We start from the raw sequence: 18,479 nt of genomic DNA, 5'->3' as shown, positions 1-18,479 counted from the left end.
ATCTGTCTTTTTTTTCAGCTTTAACTTTCTTTTCTTGTAGGAGTTGCTCTCTGTGCCTTGAATAATCCAACTGAATCATTTTGTAAGTGGAAGGGAAGAATGAGCAGAACATTCTCAATGTGTGGGTACACCATTGATTTATAAAGCACTCTGGAGTTTTCTCTTTGGTAGAGATTTTTATTACTTTTATTTTTTTCCTAAGAGTTTCTAATCTTCCATTGTAACATTTTGATGACCCAAACAAAATTTACAACCTGAACAAACTCTTATTTACCTTCTGAATATCCACTACTCCGCCTCTAGTTATTAATAGAGCTTCCTGAGAAACTGTAATAAATCTGTTGCAGTGATTTCATAATTTTGATGTGGCATGTCTGTTTCCCAGAAAACAACTCTTGCTTTTTTAATATAGGCTACCTCCTTAAATTTACTGTGTTACTGGTGTTAGCTCTGGTCTCACACATTCCATGCATATTTCTCAGGTGAAGCAACCTGTAATGTGCTGCTGGCATGGACAGCACGATTTCCTTAGTGACCCCCACCCCTGGGTTATTTTTCTGGGATGCAGTGAGCCAGAGCACCGTATCACAGAAGACTCCTCATGCATGGACTGCAGTGGAGAAGGAGTACCTTCGTGATTTACACCTTTTTAGTAGGTGGTAGATTACTAAGGTGACATGACATTGGGTGTGCTGCTGCATTTTGTTGTCTTTATGCCTGGTGAGTGCCCATTCTGATCAGAAAAAAAAGTTTCCCACTTGCACACCTCCCTCTCTCCGCTCTTCCCAATGCGACTTCATAGTTCTTGGGAACTCCTGAGTGCTGGCTCTGCCTCCCAGTGTGATTTCTTTTGGAAGTGCAAGCTGATACCCTTATTTACACATGCCATGGCCAGTTCAGTGCATCTTCACTGCATCACTGGTCTGGATAATGAGCATCACCATCTGAACACCAGGACTGGGCTTTCTTTACTGGCTCACACATGAGGAGGTCTGGTTCCCAGTTTTTTAGGCAGAGGTGCTCCTGGACTCTTTCTGGGGGGTTTGGGGTGGGTGTGGGAGGACTTCCCTGCTTTGTGGAGCTGTGGGAAAAGCAGCTGAGGTCTGTCAGCCCTTGAAGGGCTTTGTCTGAAGTCTCATTCCGGAATAGGTGTGTTCCCTATTGAATGAAATGTCTGCCAGAAGGCTTTGACCCATTTCAATCTTGGGTCAGGAGGTTTTCTGACATGTCACAGGATTTGGACTAAACTCTGGGGTAAGAGAGTTCAGTCTTTGATGAAGACATATTTCCGGAACATATTTTGGCACGTGCTGCATCCAGCAGTTTTCTTTCTTAGGAAATCCATCCTAAACAACAGCTCTGGGGGGTGGTTCTCTGCAGCAATGGTCACTACTGCCACTATTTCAAGCCCATTTAGCCTGTAGTGAGGGATGTGTGCTGGTGCTGCCACAGAGCCAAGAGCAAGACAGACAACTTGAAGACTAGTGGGAAGAGTCAACACTGAAACTGGTGGCTTGAAAGTAATTAAACAGGTATTCAGACAATTTTTAGAAATTCTGGGTGAGTAGAAGAGACTGAATTTTGGGCTTTTATTCGGCAGAAGTGTTTTCAAAGCTAGAAGAGGCTTGAGACCTGTAGCTGCTGCTTAAGTTTGATGCTAAGGGTGGTACTGTCCACTACGACCACTGGCATGCTTCTGTGAGCACTGTGGATTTTAATTTTTTTTCTAGCAAGGCAAAGCTGAAAAATCTAATGAGGAGGGGACACCAGTGAGTAGCTGATGTCAACTCACTGTAATGTTTGGTGTTTGGAAAAAAAAAAAAGTTTGAGACTTAAGGAGAAGCAGTAGGGTAAGGCAATGTATTGATTAGATTGTTCCAGAGTACATTCACATGGCCCTTGACATTTCAAAGACACTTAAGCGAGGTTCTTATATCTCTAAAAACCATAGCTGAAAAACATTTTTGAATTTCCTCATCTTTGCACCTTTACTCAGTGTTAATAGAAATATTTTAAGTTTGAATATTTCCATTTAAAAACATGCTCATCACCTTTTCTCTGACTGCAGCAGAAATAAGATTGTTATATTCTGTATTTTAGTCTGTATTGATGTTTGATTTTTTCCAACAATTACAGACTTTAACCTTATTTTTTCTTATACTTCTTTTTTTTTTTTTTAGTTGAACACCTTAAGTTGAAGGTGTTCTTATTTTGACTAGTTTGTGAATAAACCTACAATTGATGTTGCTGTTGCATCTGGTATGGAAGTGAACCTGCTAAAATTGCTTTGGGAAGACACTCAAATTTGGAATTACCCTAGTGAAAGATTTATATATATATATACATCTATGTCTTGCTTATTTTGAGTGGTTCTTTTCGATTTGCAGGGGTTGCATTGAATGGAAATTGCCCTGATGTTACTGCTGGGCAAAGTGCCCCTTCCCTGAAGAAAAAAGCAATGATTGTGCTCGCTCTAGTGGCAGAACGCAGAATTGTTGTGTCACTTCATGGACGATGGATGAGAGCACAAAAATTCTGATTTAGAGACACTTCTAAAGTGCAGTGCAAGCACTTACTCCATTTAGCCTGAGCTGGGAAAAAAAAATTAAAAAAAAAAATTCTGTATCTGTAAATAATCTGCAAATAAATCAATAAATCTGTAAAATAAAAACAGCTGGAAATGATACTACTAAATCTGCCTGTTCCTATGACTGACTGTCCTGGACATGTTTTACAGGAACGGAAGAGGGAGAATTCTCTTTTTTTCACTGTTTTTTTTCTCCTTAAAAACCATACCAGCACCACCATCCTGGTATGTAGCCAAGGGAGAAAAGGATGGAGATTGAGACATTGACAGGCTGCTTGTGCTGCTGCTAAGGTAGCTCCTAACTTGTGATTTAGTAATGAAATAATGATGTGCAATAATTTAGAATGGTCTCTCTGTCTTCTAGTCATAAATCTCCTTTGCTAGGAAGAAGAGGCACGATGTCTTGCTCTCTCCTTGCTGGATGCTGTCCATGTTTAGGTGGCTTTGCATACAGGAGGCAATTCGTGCTGCAAATGCACAACTCTTCCAGTATCCATCTGCCATCCTTTTCATCTGTGCCAGCAGCAACTCCATATAAATCCTGCAGTGCTTATGGTCGCAGGAAGCATCTCTTGGATAAAGGATAGAAAAAGCTTCTGGCAAACATGCCAAGTTGTTTTTTTTAATTTAATAGGTGAGCCTCAGGTTTTTCTTCCTATCAGTTCTGCTACAATGAGACTTCTTTTATTGTGGAAAGGATGGATACACATTTTTAACCCTGTTGCTGGTTTAACCACTCAGGAGAAATGCTGGAGAATTCCAATACTCTCCTGGTACCTCTGGAGAGGAGTTGTTACATCGTAGCCTTTTTAAATGCACGTGGCAAGTACAAATTTTCTTTTGCAATTTTTAAGCTGCTTTAAAAAGCAAAACTGGATACACAGATTCAAGCTCACACCAGGTACAAAAGCAGCTTTTATACCTGCTGAATTGTGACACGAGACAAGTGTCTCATGTACTAACAACAAAGCCCTCTTTTTTTAAAAGTGACTAAATAATCCAATACTTTTGAAGTTCTGAACACTGCAGAAGAATTATGGCACTTATTTAAGGGTTTGAATATGTAATTAAGCATCTAATTTTAAACCTGCACACTCAATAATGTTGGATTTTGCTACCAAGTTACTTCCTTTTTGTGGTGTCTGCCAACTGCTGAAATGTGCATTAGTACATTGACATATTAATGCATTTTAGTAATGGAGGTACCTGATCAAGCAGCAGCCAAATGACCACAAAATAAATGTCTGAGTTCAAATCAGAACCTGCCATAAACAACAGAAAACTGCTTGCCTTTATTTTGCACTGCCATTCCCATTCCCATCTGACTTGAAAAACTGGACCCAGTTGGTGGAACACTTTTAATCTTAGGACCCATCATCCCCCCTCATCCATTACCACATGCATTATTTTCTTGGGCCTTCTTGATGCCTTTCCCTCCCCCTTTCTTGGGCTCATTTTTCCAGAATAGTAGTATGTTCCTGTAATTCTAATTAAGCATATTTCATTTATGACTTGCTCATAAATTAAAACCAAATACTTAGCTATTACTAATACACTGTAGCCTACCTGGTCATAATGAGATACAGGCCTGGGTGGAGCTTTCTCCCTTGTCTGAGAGCTGACCTGGAGCAGTGAAGGTGGCTGTGCACTATCTGTGCTTGCTGAATTACTGCAGGCACTCCCCAGCTGTCGCTGGTGTTGGCTTTCCAGTGTTGCTTGCCTATCACTCACTTGCCAGATTCTGCACGCTGGATGCTCATTGAGATGACATTTGAATGCAGTCCACTTTTTCCCAGTGGGGAGGTGTGATACCAAACCAGTAGGAGAAGTGGCATTCTCAGCTCCAGCAGTGTCACCCAGTTTGTACTGATCTGTTGAACAGCAAACCTGTCATGTAAGGGACAGTCAGAAAATTACGAGGCAGGCATTTAACACTGCAGAAGCAATCTCAGTATTTAGCATGCTGAGAATACCAGTTAATCACAAAAGGCTTGTCTAGATGTCTGGATTCCTTTGGCTCCTGAGGTATTTTGTAGATGCTGATGGCCCGTGTGAACTTTAAATCAATTTATTGCATATGTTTACATATGCAGCGAAACCATTTGCCATATCATTTAACTACACGGAGTGAATTGTTGACCATGAGCTGATCTGACCTTTTCAGGTCTAATCAAGAAGTCTGAAATATTATTTTAGCCTGTCAGCTCCAGTAATATGCTGTAAGAGTATCTGGATCTAACTGAAAATGTCAAATGTGCTCTAATATGCAACCCATCAAAGTTACGATGCAGGAACCAGTTAAGAATATAAATCTGTACCATCTGTGGTGCATCTCAATTGCCTGGGTGAGTTGTTCTGCCATTGATACAAGCTAACTAAAAACATGGATTAAAAGCAATTCTTTGGAATACATGTGAAGTGTACAGCCACCCATATATTAAAATTATCTTGGAAGAGGGGTGATAACTCTAGGTTAGAATACTACTGGAAAAAACAGGGCCCAGCATGAATACTCATTCTTGCTAGCTTTAGTGTGTGTGGTTACGTAAGATTAAGTGGTCTCATGTAACCTCAAAATTTTCCTTTTTAATTTTAATAATTTGCCACTTGTGAAGATCTTGCTCTTTTGAATAATAATCCATTATATAAGCTGAGGTATCCTTATCAATCTTATTGCATTTAGTAGTAAAAATTTTTCATAATCCTGTGCATTTAATGAAAAATCTACTTCTATATTTAAAAGTGTCCTAAAAATCAACACTTATAAGCAGAGTATTTAATGGTTAAATTTTTAAATTTTTTTTCCTCACCTTCAAAATTTCTGTTTTTGGTGTTTTATAAGATACTCAGATCTAGGGTAAATCTGCCTTCGATAATTATTTATCAAGCACAAGATCAATTGTTTATTGGTATAATTTCTGATGATGAATTTAAATTTGGATTAAAGTGTATGGGTGTAATGAAAAACAACTTTGTATCCTATGAAAATGGTATTTTTTTAGCTAAACAGTCTATCAAAATTGTTTAGACTTAAAACACTTGTTACAGTAAAATTGAGTTGCTTTTTATCTGATTGTGGGTAGTTCTTGCAATACGAGGTGCCATTAACTGAATTGCTACTATTAGTAAAACGTTGTTGGAAGTAGAATTAAAATGAACTATGGGAAGCATTGCTGAACTGATAACTTTGCACTGAAAATAGTGTGTTTTAAAGGCTCCACTTAACGCTGTTTGAACTGTTCTTACTAGGCAATGCTGCCCTCCCCTGGTATGCTGCGAAAAGCAGGAATATTTATTCCAGTTCTAGAGCTTCCTGTTGAAGAGAAAATTCGTGTATTGGTGAAAATGGTGGGGGGAAATGCTCTTAAACAGACCATTATATGCTTTCTCTCTTAAGAGAGAATGCAAACTCCAAACAAACCATGAAACAGTGCTTTTATGTATGCATGATGCAGATGAATGTACAAATAATATACATCTAATCTACTATCAATACATGGTAGAAAGCTGAATTAAGTTTGTGTGGCAATTTGGAGGATGAATTGAAGACAAATTAACAGATACGAAGTGGTTGGAGGACAAATTACAAGAAACTTCTATAACAGTATAGTTTAGGACCAGTTAAAATAAACTTTTCTATAACAGAATAGAATACAAACATTCATGTTTGTAAACATGAGTGATAAATCTCTAAACATTATTTATACATATATGTGTGTGTGTGTATATATATATATGTTCAATTCTGCAATAGAGGAGTAAATGGTTCCCATGGCCAGCAGCTTGCATGGGAATAGGATTGGCTCTTGTGCAAATGAAGCTGTAGCAAAACCATCATCTGCTGTCAGGGTCTGTTGATTACAAAGACATCACCATCAGCTCAGAAGTCCCTTCACTGCACAGTCCTGAGAGCTGAGGAAGGTAATCCAAGGAAATTTTACTGTTGTATGGTCTGTTCTTTAAAGTATTTCCTCAGGTGTCTGGTACTAACTGCTGCTGGAGATAGAATATTGGGGTGGAAGGTTCTTTAGGCTGTCCAGTTGTGGCTCTTATGTGTTAAATGTCTTGCTAATTGCTTTAGTTTGTTAATCCTTCGATTTCTCACTGCTAGGCAATTTCACCATAGCCCAGATAGGAGAAAGAGCTAAGCCTTGTTGCAAATACAGGAATTTTAGTTCCCACATCTGAGTCTAATAAAGTGTGTGGAGTGAGCTTTGCTTTTTGTTTGTTTATAAGGTATAAAACGTCACTTTCTTTTTTATGGTTAAGATTTTTGTAATTGCTGGGCAACTTGCAAAACACACAACTTTTTTTTCTCTGTTGCATATGACTTATGTTTTGCTTGCTCCTCACTCCTTTTAATGCATTGGAGATCACCTAGCATTGGAGAAAACTGGAGAGAGTATGTTAAAACCTCTGGTTCATGTATTTCTTTGTGTCTTAGATCTGAACAGATTGCCACATCAGGAGGGAGGTTTTTCTCCCAGACTGCTTTGCTTGAGGATTTTGCTTGGTGTGAGTCCTTGTCTACTACTTAGGGTCAAGTCACTTGGGAAATGTTTTAAGAGCTGTGGAATATAATGACATTCCCAGTCTGACTTGATCTTCTCCAGTTACAGTTTTATGTTGTAGTGGTGTTGATATTTTATTACAACCTTTTACCTTTAATAAGGTCTAGGTGTTGTTCTGAGTCTGTGGTGCCTGCTGATCCACAGAGCAGGTGTGGGCCATTCTCCAACTCCAAGTGACCTGTGACTGTGGCAGACAGAACCTGAAGATCCCAGTGGTCTTTCACAGGCTGTTGTTTCTAAAGTGACATTGCTGGCAGGAAAACAGCAGCATTTGCCTTCATGCACATCAGCAAGAAAGCTTCAATAACCAATCCTTTTGGGAGCTAGCTGTAAAACCACTGCAAGTATGGCTCCAAAGTAGTTAAAGGTTGGGCTAAATCAACAGATAAGATGCCTTTCCCTTTGTGACACCCTGCCACAGTAATACCAATTTTTTATGTTCTTTTTTGTTAGATCAGTATTTTGCCAGTGCAGCATCCCCATTCAGCTCATCAAATGGTTCATGTGAACAGCAGTGGTGTCACCCTTGACCTCAAAGGAATGTATGAGGTACAGAACTGTGTAACAGTTTTCTTTCTCCTCCATAACTTTTGCAGGTGTTGGGGCTGCTGGTGTGGACCCTGATTGCTGGAACAGAATACTTTCTCTATCCAGCCTTTGGCTGGGTGATGTTTGTAGCTGTGTTTTACTGGGTTCTCACCGTCTTCTTTCTGATCATCTACATGACAATGACCTACACCAGGATCCCGCAGGTGCCATGGACCATGGTGGTAAATATACCCATTCTTTGTTGTTCCAGGTTTGCTGGGTTTCGTAGAGAATAAAATATTGGTGCATTCTACATGTATGTTTCACCATTTTGTTCAGCCATTGATATAGTGACTTGATTTTTAATGTGTGTGTGACTGATACTTACGCACAGTGACCTCTTTTTCTCTCTGTAGTGGTTATGTCCCATGAAGAATGAGTCTGTTGCTGCCTCTGAGGTAACAGACTTGGCCATATGGCTTAAACAGCAGAAATCCCTACTGGAATCAAAACCATGCTTTAGAAGCAGGACTTAGACTCTTAAACATGAGTCTTAACATTAGTCTAAACATTAGTCTCTGCTAAAGTTAAAGCAAGGATAGTTCAGAGGTAGCAACACTCTATATGCAGTCTCCTGTGAAAATGGTGCTGAAAATTATATATATGTAAAATATGCACCATGTAATCCTTTGCTTTGAGCTCAAGAGTTAAAGCAAATCAGATAAACAGCTACTGTAATTACAGAAAAATTTCACAGGCACTTAAAATGCAGATCCAGTTTTTATGGCTTGAGCAAACCTGGCCAGCTCTAACTCTCAACAGTATATTTTTACCTCATTTGCATAACAGCCTGGTCTTCAGGATAGTAGATCCTAAAAGTCATTGTCATTTCAGCCAACTGGCTATTTGTGACCCATCTAAGAATCACTATAAATTTTATCTTTGCATTTGTTGGATACAGTAAGATACTGTTCTTTTTTTTTTTTAACAGCTAAATATTATTGACTAGAATTCTGTTATTTCTGTGATGAAATGTATTTGACTTCTGTGTTGCTAACAGCCTGTTATCAGCTATATTGTGTATGTGACTAAAATTGAATACTAGAATACTCTTCTCTTTTAGTGTTCCCATTTGCTGCTGCAATAAATAGCCAGCTATAGCAATTACTAATAAGAACAACCAGGATTATGTTGAGATAGCTTCTCTATTTTCGTGTTTCATAACCAGCAATTACCATTAAGGCTGTAACACTGCTATAGAAATGTTGGATTATTTCAATTACAGCAGTAATGTATCTGGGTATGTTTAAAGGTGTGGGTTTTTTTTTTTTTCTCCATTGCATTACATGTAAGTAAAGTACATTCAAAGGGAAAGCATCTTTATATCCATTTGAATAAAGCTTTGGTCACTACCCTTCTTTCATCAGTTGAATGCTATTATGAGGCAACTGCACATAAATGAGTTGCCCCTGATCTATGTGGTAGACAAAGTGGAATATTTGATTTGTTTCTCTTTCATATCGAGTATATTTCTTGCTCTGAGTTCCAAATATATTGTAGGTGTACATAAATGTTAGTCCAAAAGGTAGTCTCCTTTTACATAAAAGGGTCATGTAATGAGAAAATAAATACAAAACAAATAAAAGATGCTTGTGTCCCAGCTTGTTTTGCCCTGAGGTATTAAAAGAGCTTTTGGGAACAGCCCTTTGGGAACAAGTCCTCTGCTGCTCCTGTATGGCCAAGAGGAACGTTGAGTCTCTTTTCAGACAGGTGCTTTTAAAGTCTTTGTTGGAAAGAGCATGACACACAGCTTTTTGAGTGAGTTTACACCCACCTTTACCCCATTCTCTGAAGAATCCTGAATTTCAGTATCTGCCAGTTATTGCTCTGCTTCCTTAGGCGACAGTTAGCTCAAACTGTTCCTATTCTATGCAGTTTCCAAAATTACTTCTGGACATCTCTGTCATAAATTCACTTTTTGCAGGTTAAGCACATTACCAAATTGCTTAAGATGCAGTTACTTTTACTGCAAATTAACCCAAAAGAAGTGCTTCAAAACTGACTCTCCTTCATACTGCAAGATTTTTGCTAAAACAATCAATGGAAGCTTTTAAAATCTGGTGAATTTGAATTTAAGAAGCAGATGGTAATTTAGCATGAACCATTTGGTTTGAGTAATATATTGGCAGCAAAGGCCCAATCAGCTTGCACTGCATTCCATCTTCCCCAACAGTGTTATTTCCCAGAGCAGCACTTTGCAGAAATTATGTGCTTTTCTCTTTTTTCTACATGACAAGATATTGCAGGGATTTGTAGCTTTCCAGGGTAATTGAGTCTTTTTGGAATGGGAAATCTGAAAATAACAACAAATACTCTAGGTAATCAAATTTGGGGGTTCTAAATCTGTGCTTTACAGGAGTTCAGCAGAACCTGCCAATTGTTGGCATCTCATCCTAAAATTGACAGTTTGATGTTTTATTGCTGTACTGCCCAGATAAAACAAGGAGAGAGATCTGTGGATAGACATAGTACCTTTTATTAGACAGACTGATATAGGTGAGATAAATCCCCACTCATTTGTAAGTGTGCGAATCAAATCTCAAGTGCCAGTCTTTGGACTCTATCTAAGTGCTGAGGCACTGCTCAGCCCAGTTCCCTGTGGAAGGATAAGTGGATATTTTCCACAGTTCCTTCTTAACTTCTCTTCTTGAGCTGCAGCTTTTTTTTTAGATTTTGCCAAAGATGGTGAAAAGTTAATTAAATTGTGGGTAATTGGCATAAATTCCTAGGATCCACTGGGTCACACACTGAGAATTAATAAGTTTGAGTTGCATGAGCTTGGCAACATTTAGGCAACTAGAGCAAGAGAGGTAGAGGTTATATTTGTGTGACAGTCTGGAGTGCAAAACTGGGGTCAGAAGCTGAAGGGAGCTGATTCTGTACATGAGGACCAGGTCTATATTGAGTTACCCATTCCTGCAATTGTAACCAGATGCAAAGCATATCAGAGGCGTTCCACATAAACATGGCACCAAATTTGTATGCCTTAGACAAGTAGCAGAGTGCAGTTTAAAAGGATTTAACCTTTCTTTTAATAAGAAGAAACTTTCACGACCAAGTAGTGAAAAAATAAAGGACAAAGTTTCATACATACATTTTTCTCTTTCATCTTCTTAGACATCTGTTCACTCTTCCTTTCCTGTTCTCTCTCACGTGCAAAAACCAAACAAATTTTTGTTTGCTTTCTGTAGGGTTATGTGAGGTCATTGTTATCTGCTTTTCTTCTTTCTTAGTCATAAACCTAAGTACCCTGAGACATTAACTTTGCCTCCTGAAAGAGAAAACGCAGCATCTGTCATGGGTCTTGATGACCCATGGAGTCCAGTCAGACTGTTCTCCTCCTTGGATTTGTCTGTTTCTTTCTCCTCTTAAAAACAGAAGGGAAAGGTACTGAGAGATGGAAGCATACAACTGAGAAAAAAAGTCACCCTCTTTATCTCCTTCAACAGCATAGAAAACAAAGTTTTGGAAGCTTTATAAATACTCTCCATATGCCAGGAGTTATTGATTCCTATCTTTATGTAGATTAGAAATATAATCTAAGTGCAGTTTGGTCTTGTTTCTTTGTTTTGTTTTTTTGTTTTGTTTTTTTTTTTAATCAGGTAGAGTCATATTCTTACTTCATAATTCATAGATTGTGGTAACCAAACTGAGTCCTTATTTTCACTTCCGGAAAATCACAGGGCACCAACTTTAAGACTTTTCTGCACTTAGTGTGATGGAGAGAACAGTTTGTCCAAAGTATGGTTCAATGTTTATGGATCCTCAAAGCAGTTAAATTTTAATCTTACAGACAGAAACATTGAAGAAGGCAAAAACAGTTAAGAATGACAACTCTGGTGTACACTTGTATGTGTTCAGTGTATTTCAGAAGAGAGTTTTGTAATGTTGGAAAACAAATGTCTGTGGATATTAATGATGTATGTTTGTCTTTTCAACAGGGTCTGTGTTTTAATGGAAGTGCCTTTGTTTTGTATCTCATTGCTGCCATTGTAGATGCATCTTCAGTTACCAAAGATCTGGACAGCCACAATTACAACAGCTGGGCAGCTTCTTCAGTGAGTTCATTTTTTGTTTAAATCAGTTCTACATTCAGTAAAGTTATAACAAATGAAAACTTGTTGGAAGTATGAGTGGAAGTTGCAGGTGTTCTGCATTTTGAAAAGCTGCAGAGTGATAGAGGTCACATGCAAATCCTATAAGTAGCCTCAATTTAGTTCATAGTTTTTAGAGCTGACTGGAAATTCCACCAGGAGATGACAGTCACATCAGAAAAGGCAGTAATGTTTTTAAGATTTCCTCCTCCCTTGCCCTCATTTATTACCAGCTCCCTGGCTGAGGTCAGAGCCTGCACATCAGAACAGACAAAAAAAATTGTGTGAACATTGAGTCACCCCAATGCACCTGGACAACTTGAAAAGCAGTTTAAGCTAACTCAGCCAACTTTGCCTACTTATGCATAAGATGCATTCAGCTTTCTGTGGGCTAAGCTATTGTCCACACAGCACCTTGGGGAAAGCCCTGGAATGGTATTGCTGTTTCCACAGTGATCTTCCTGTTACAGCTTCAACTTTTGATAATCTTTCCTTTGAGTTGCAAGAGGAATGTGTGGAAAATAATGTAATGTGTTGAAATCACTAATTAGTTTGACATTACTATCTTAGTGATTAGATTTAGAAACCCAAAACAGTCAAAATGGATAAAAAATAACTTTAAAACAAAGCAAAGAAGGAACAGAAAACAGCCCTGTCACTTTTTTGGTTAGGTGAACACATTCCCTAGCAAAGTTAAAGGAGTTGTAAAAGAACTTATTTCATGTTGTGGCAACAGGAGTCAAATTCAATTTTATACAGTAATTCCAAATTACTGAGTGTTCATGCTTCTGCAGTTGTCCTCCTGACTATTCACAAATCCTGTCTGAAGCTTATTTTGTATGGTCATGAGCACAGGAACTTGAACACCTGCTCTGTTTTTGTCCTGGGAATTGGATCATTAAATCCCTGTCATTTCAGTGGTGCTCAGGGTCTTCTCCTCTTGGCAGTTTGTAACTACAGATCTGTTACTCAGCCACTGCAGCTGACAGGAACTTGCTTGCTGCTGGATAAGCTTCCATGCTGATTCAGGTTTTATGCAAAATGCATGACTGTTCACTGTCTCAGGGGAGGTTTGGATTCTCTTCTAATACTTCCTAATAATGTTTATCTAACACAGTGTCTAAATAAACTATTAAATGTGGATTCTTGCTTTCAAAATCCATTAAGGGTTTCATGGACAGAGGATTTAGCAAATAATCTATTCCCAATAGTCATTCTGTTAGAAAGATTTTAGATGGAGCTTTTATATAATAAGAAACAAAATAATTGGAAAAAGAAGAATGCTACAGTATTTTATTTTAATAAGATTTTACATCATCATATACAGATTTTTGGAGTTAGAGATTAAATTTGCATTAGTCAATGCTCACCAAGAGCCCTCTGTTGAAAGGCTTAGATTGCCTGGATGAATGCTCAGCAGTGGCACATAAGCCAGGAACAACTGTAGAATCATAAAATATTTTTAGGCTGGAAGGAACTCTTGGAAGTCGTCTGGTCCAACTCTCTCCACTCCTACAGCAGGGCTAACTCATATCAGGCTACCAGGGCCTTGTCCACTTGAATTTGAGTATTTCCAAATATGGCCATTCCCCAATGCCTGTGTTCAATTAGTCACACTGTGGGTTGGGTTTTTTTTCCTAATATCTATTGAAATTTCCTGTCCTGTAACTTGTGTTTATTCCTTCTTGTCCTATCAAATCTTAGAAAAGAGGTGTTAATCTTATTTGCAGTGACAGCTGTACTTGATTCAGTTACTAGCACAAAACATTCTGGTATTTTTGTTAAGACCATGTTGAATACTATCTGTTTTGAACAACATGCAGTGATTAACAGGAACTTAAGCACTAGGGCTGAATTGGATTTTATCAGTACAAGTGAAATAAATCTAGCCTGCTATAGAGGGCTTATAATGTTATCAATGTCTGACAGCATAGAAATATGACAGCGTGGTTGCTGCCACTGAGGAATATCTTTACCCATCAGTAGGGGACCTCTGGAACTGGTAACCTGATCAGCAGTGCTGTTTGAGAACACATCTGGGCCTGCATTTGAATCCAAGTTTTCTCTGTAGGCAAACAGATGCACTGTGAGCCGTGCTGAGGTACAGGTGGGCTGTAGGCAATATCTGGATCACAGCAGCAGGGCAGGAGTCTTAGCTTCAGCTCACATTGTCCCACAGACAATTCCTCAGCCTCTAAAAGTGGCAAGTATTTAGATTGGTGGCAGTCCAATCTGTAAGATCCATACTGAGGCCATATAATGAGGAATTTATTAAAAGAGTTGAAATATGTCATGTTTTGTCTGTTCCAAGCCCATATTTCTATGCATAGTGTAAGCTTACTTTTACACAGTGTTGGCTGTGATGGCCACAAGCACCAGGTCAGAGTGTGCCATTTTTGTCAGCTTGCTATTTTCCTTTTTTCCCAAGTCCCATAACTGGGTTTTTTTGCCCCTTAGAAATTACAGTGCTCTCAAATATATTTATTTCCTAATCTATTTTTTCCTCTCTCTCAACAGTTCTTTGCCTTCGTGGTTACCTCCTGCTATGCTGGAAATACATATTTTAGCTTTATATCCTGGCGATCACGAACTTTGCAGTAAATACTTTGTTAAAGTGAATTCTGTTGTGTAAAGTACCTTGAGGATTATTCACTTTTGATAAAAGCTTGGAAGAGGTATTTTTGAACATTTCTCCTAGAATTGACACAATCTAAACCGAGATCAATTGATTATTTATAATAATGCCATCTTTAGAGACATTTTTAACCTGACTTTGTACTATATAATAAAATTTCATACTGCTTCTTTTAAAATTAACATAGTATTTTTCTAGACATTGTATAGTTTTTACTACTAGACCTTTAAAAAAATCTTACTCAATGTGCCAGGTATGTAAATGTAACTTTTTAAGTGTTACAGTTATACTTTTGATACTGAAGGCTACCAAAACTAAAATTGACATTGTATCATTGTTATGTATGAAAAAGTGACATTGTGCAGAAAAAAACCACCTGAAAGTTTAAAAAATAAATAAATGATCCAATTGTACATGTTTTGTAAACTGAGAGTAGAAGCTTGCTTTTTTAAATGTCTTTTTCAGAGTACAATATATACTACCAAGAATTCTGATGATCCTGTCAGTGTGCATAATCTAACAGTCTCTCCCATCGGGAGGTTGCTTTTGGAACCTGTTACTGTAGGTCTGAAGCTCAGGCCTGAAGCTGAAGAAATGTTGTGCCTGGAACACATTACCTTAACAGGTTTCTCAGATCAAACAGGCTCCAAAGCAGGAGCCCAGACAACACCCCCTTAGTGCTCAGCCTACTGAGGGCATCACAAATCTCTGGCTAAAGGTGGCAAACACTTCTTGTTTCTCAGCAGACTGTGATTGTTTGGGTTTTCTTCTCCTCAGATTAGGCCATTACTCTCTCTTATTAAAATCTGGGCTTCTAAAACCTATTAAATGATACAAAGATAAAATCCACAGAAGAATTGTCAAGACAGCAGTGCAACAAGCAAGGAATTTCCTCCCTCCTTTTCTGTCTACTGGCATCATCTGCAACTTGTTACTTTAACAAATGAAGTTGGTACTCCTATTTAAATAACTTTGAATCAAGCAGGAGTATCACAGAATATGACTTTCAGAACAGATACCTTTGATAATTACTTTCAAATACAAATTACCTAAGGATTTTTTTTCCAGAAATTACATGGTGAGTGAAAGATTGTGATTACTTTATGATGTTATTTAAAGCTTTCCTAATTTAAAACTACTTTTAACCTTTTATTCTTGGATTAAGAAGATTTGGATTCCCTTCTAGCCTTCAAAAGCTTATTTGGTTGATAACATATGGTAGCAGAGAAACCTTATTGCTTAAAAAAACCTTCTTTATTTCTCCTTGTAAATAAATGGTGTGTGGTTACTTACATATGTGCCTTGCAGAAGATTTATCTGCAGACAGCTAATTGCCTTCTCAATCACATGGTTTTCTTCTTGATTATCTGTCAGTCATGAGATTTCAGTGTAAGGGAAGCCAAGATATTATTTAAAAACCTATACTTGTCTGCAAATTGCATTTGGCCTACACAACATAGGTCAGGCTGTCTGCTGCTTGCTAAATTTATCCAGTTGTGAGAAGGAAGAATGGCTACCAACTCTGCATTTTATCTACACAGATAAAATGTGTCATTAAAATCCTGTATGCTCTCTTCCATCGCTGGGAATTAAAAGAATCAAAGGCACTGAAATGATCCAAGTGCCAACTGATAAAGTGTGACTAGAAATAGAGCCAGAATTAAAATTTCATCAGTGATTTCTAATCAGTCAAAAAGCTTCAGTAGTAATAGAAATTCTTTCTTAATTGATATTTGATGTATCTGTTTCAACTCCAAAGGATGTGACTATGTTTGCACAAACATTTCAAGATTTTGTGGTAACTGCAATGGTTTGGTCTAAACTCATAAGCCAGACCTCATTTATGGACAGAGGCAGTAAGAGGGAGTAGAGCTAAGAGGAAATTCTGTTTCGTCCAGTTTACCTAAAACTGTCATGGCAACTGTGTGTTACATGTCAGAGTAAGCCCCTTAATGTAAGATAAAACCAGATAAGGAGTGATTCTGGCAAAATACCTACATGCTCTCTGAGACTTCAGCACTGATCCTCCAGGGAAGATCTGCAGAATGACTTCCAAAAACAAATCTATGAGTTGAATCCTTAATTCTAAATTTCAAAAAATACATACTAGGCAAAAATTTGCTGTCTATTTTGCCTTGCTTGTTTTGTTTTGTTTTTCTTCACAAACCATAACTTACCTGCCTTGCTCTGTTCTTTCACAAAGATAATTATCTTACTTCCCACGTTCTTTCTCATCTGTTTCATTTCTCATCTGTTGCCCAGGTACCAACTGTCTTGTTTTTCAAATGCTCTGAATATCTAGTTAAAATTGGAGGAGTCAGCACAAGATGAGCATTCCTTTTGGAATTTGCCCCTCCAATTTCAGGCCTGAAGAAAGGCATAAGTACCCGAAAGATTGTCTTCCAATTCACTAGTCTTAAATATTGATTTAATTAAACCATGAGTTAATTCATTTGTAGATTCTAATATTAATAAAGAAGATAAGCTAGCTCATATAACAATTAAAATATGGTTTGTATCTGCTGTAGGTTAGTACTGATTGAAAGAAGCCTTAAAAAAGCAACTGGCAAGTGATGAAGTCATTAGTGAAATTCTTAATACAGATATTTACAAGAATAAACAAACTGCTAATCAACTTGCAAAATGAAGGTGTTTGGCTTATAACTAACTTGTTTCAGACAAGCAGTCTCTGAAAAATGCAAGTCACATAAATAAGGGTACTTGATGTCAGCTTATGGCCATTAATTTTCATTTATTAAGGAGTTGTCAGTATTTTTTTCATCCTCATATACAATGCACCTAACAAGACAAAGTAAATAGCATGAGAACTGTAATAAAAACTTCAAATGCAGTAGAGTTAGGTCTGTCCCAGTGCTTCACAGAAGGCACCTGTATTGCTGGGTTGAAAATATGTCTGTTATTTTACTTGTATTAATTTAAAGTTATTTCTCTTTCACGGGCCTGAACTCAGATCAGCAGGGCGCCAGTCACACACACACTTTCAAAAGAAATAAAGAACTAAAGAAGCTGAACCAGCAGGTAAAACCCCAGTAAATAGGAAGTGAAGAAGTTACCGGAACCTTCCTCCACAGGGCTTGTAGAAACTTGTAGCCATGCATGCTTCCGAATGGGAACTGTAAGGAGAAGAGGGGAGGGAAAAAACCAAACAAAGGCAGCTGTTTAAAAATGGAACAAAGTTTTCCTTTTTTTTTCTCAGCAGCCAGCATTTTACTCTTGTGGCGATAGCCAGTGTTGTTGCTTTGATATCTAATGACATGATATAAAATGTGGTGGGACAGGTAATACCTTTTCCTGTAACCACAAGATGGTTTAGCAGAAGTCCAGAACTATGTGCTGCTTAATCTAGTGAGGACCACTGCCCACATTGGCAAACCCATTTTGCTCCAAGGCAATTGCTTATGCTGGGGCCTTGTGTGTTGCAGGTCATCTGGGCTTGCATGTCTTCCCTCTTAGGACAATTTTAGATGCTGAAGGAAGTTATTAAATACTTAATATGAACAGAATCTGTGTCGTAACTGCAGAACGAAGCAGCAGGAGATAGGGTCACTACTGCAGTAATACAAAAGTGGCATACGCCCAGCTCAGAGGCCTGCTGCTACCTCACTTGTCAGAAAGCAGAACAAGTCATTTTTGAACGTGAGGAAATATATAGATTCCTTTGCTGCGTTTCATTAGTATTTCTGTTTGATTTAATTCAAACACTGGGCCTGAGACATCTGGACAGCCCTTACAGTTTCACCTGTTGCTGCCCATTTAATGCGACTGTTTTTTATCTTTTATGAGATCGAGAATCAGAGGATTGGCGGGGGGCGGGTTGGCAACAGTGGGTGCCGTGTGGGAAGACGCTGCTTGCAGCTGTGCCTCCACAGCAAAGCACCGGAGCACTTTGACGCTCGGCGGGGTTTGTCCCTGCCCCCGCCGAGCTGCTCCGGGCGGGCGTCCCGCTCCCAGCCTGGCAAGGCTCCCTTCGGCCTGTTTCCATG

General features: G+C 38.4%; 1 protein-coding gene across 1 annotated transcript in view; it reads left to right on the top strand.

Moving 5' to 3' along the window:
• Positions 1-14,839, top strand: part of CMTM8 (CKLF like MARVEL transmembrane domain containing 8) — a 34,928-nt gene extending 20,089 nt beyond the window's left edge. The window contains exons 2-4 of the mRNA XM_039711539.1: positions 7,755-7,928; positions 11,688-11,804; positions 14,358-14,839. Of these exons, the coding sequence (XP_039567473.1) occupies positions 7,755-7,928; positions 11,688-11,804; positions 14,358-14,441 (375 nt within the window). The 3' untranslated portion in view covers positions 14,442-14,839. The remainder of the gene's footprint in view (positions 1-7,754; positions 7,929-11,687; positions 11,805-14,357) is intronic.
• The last annotated feature ends 3,640 nt before the right edge of the window (positions 14,840-18,479 follow it).

The sequence above is a fragment of the Passer montanus genome, unplaced genomic scaffold (genome assembly GCF_014805655.1).
Source record: "Passer montanus isolate IOZ18808 unplaced genomic scaffold, ASM1480565v1 scaffold10, whole genome shotgun sequence".
Classification (NCBI taxonomy): Eukaryota; Metazoa; Chordata; class Aves; order Passeriformes; family Passeridae; genus Passer; species Passer montanus.
This window is presented reverse-complemented; position numbering and strand designations above follow the sequence as displayed.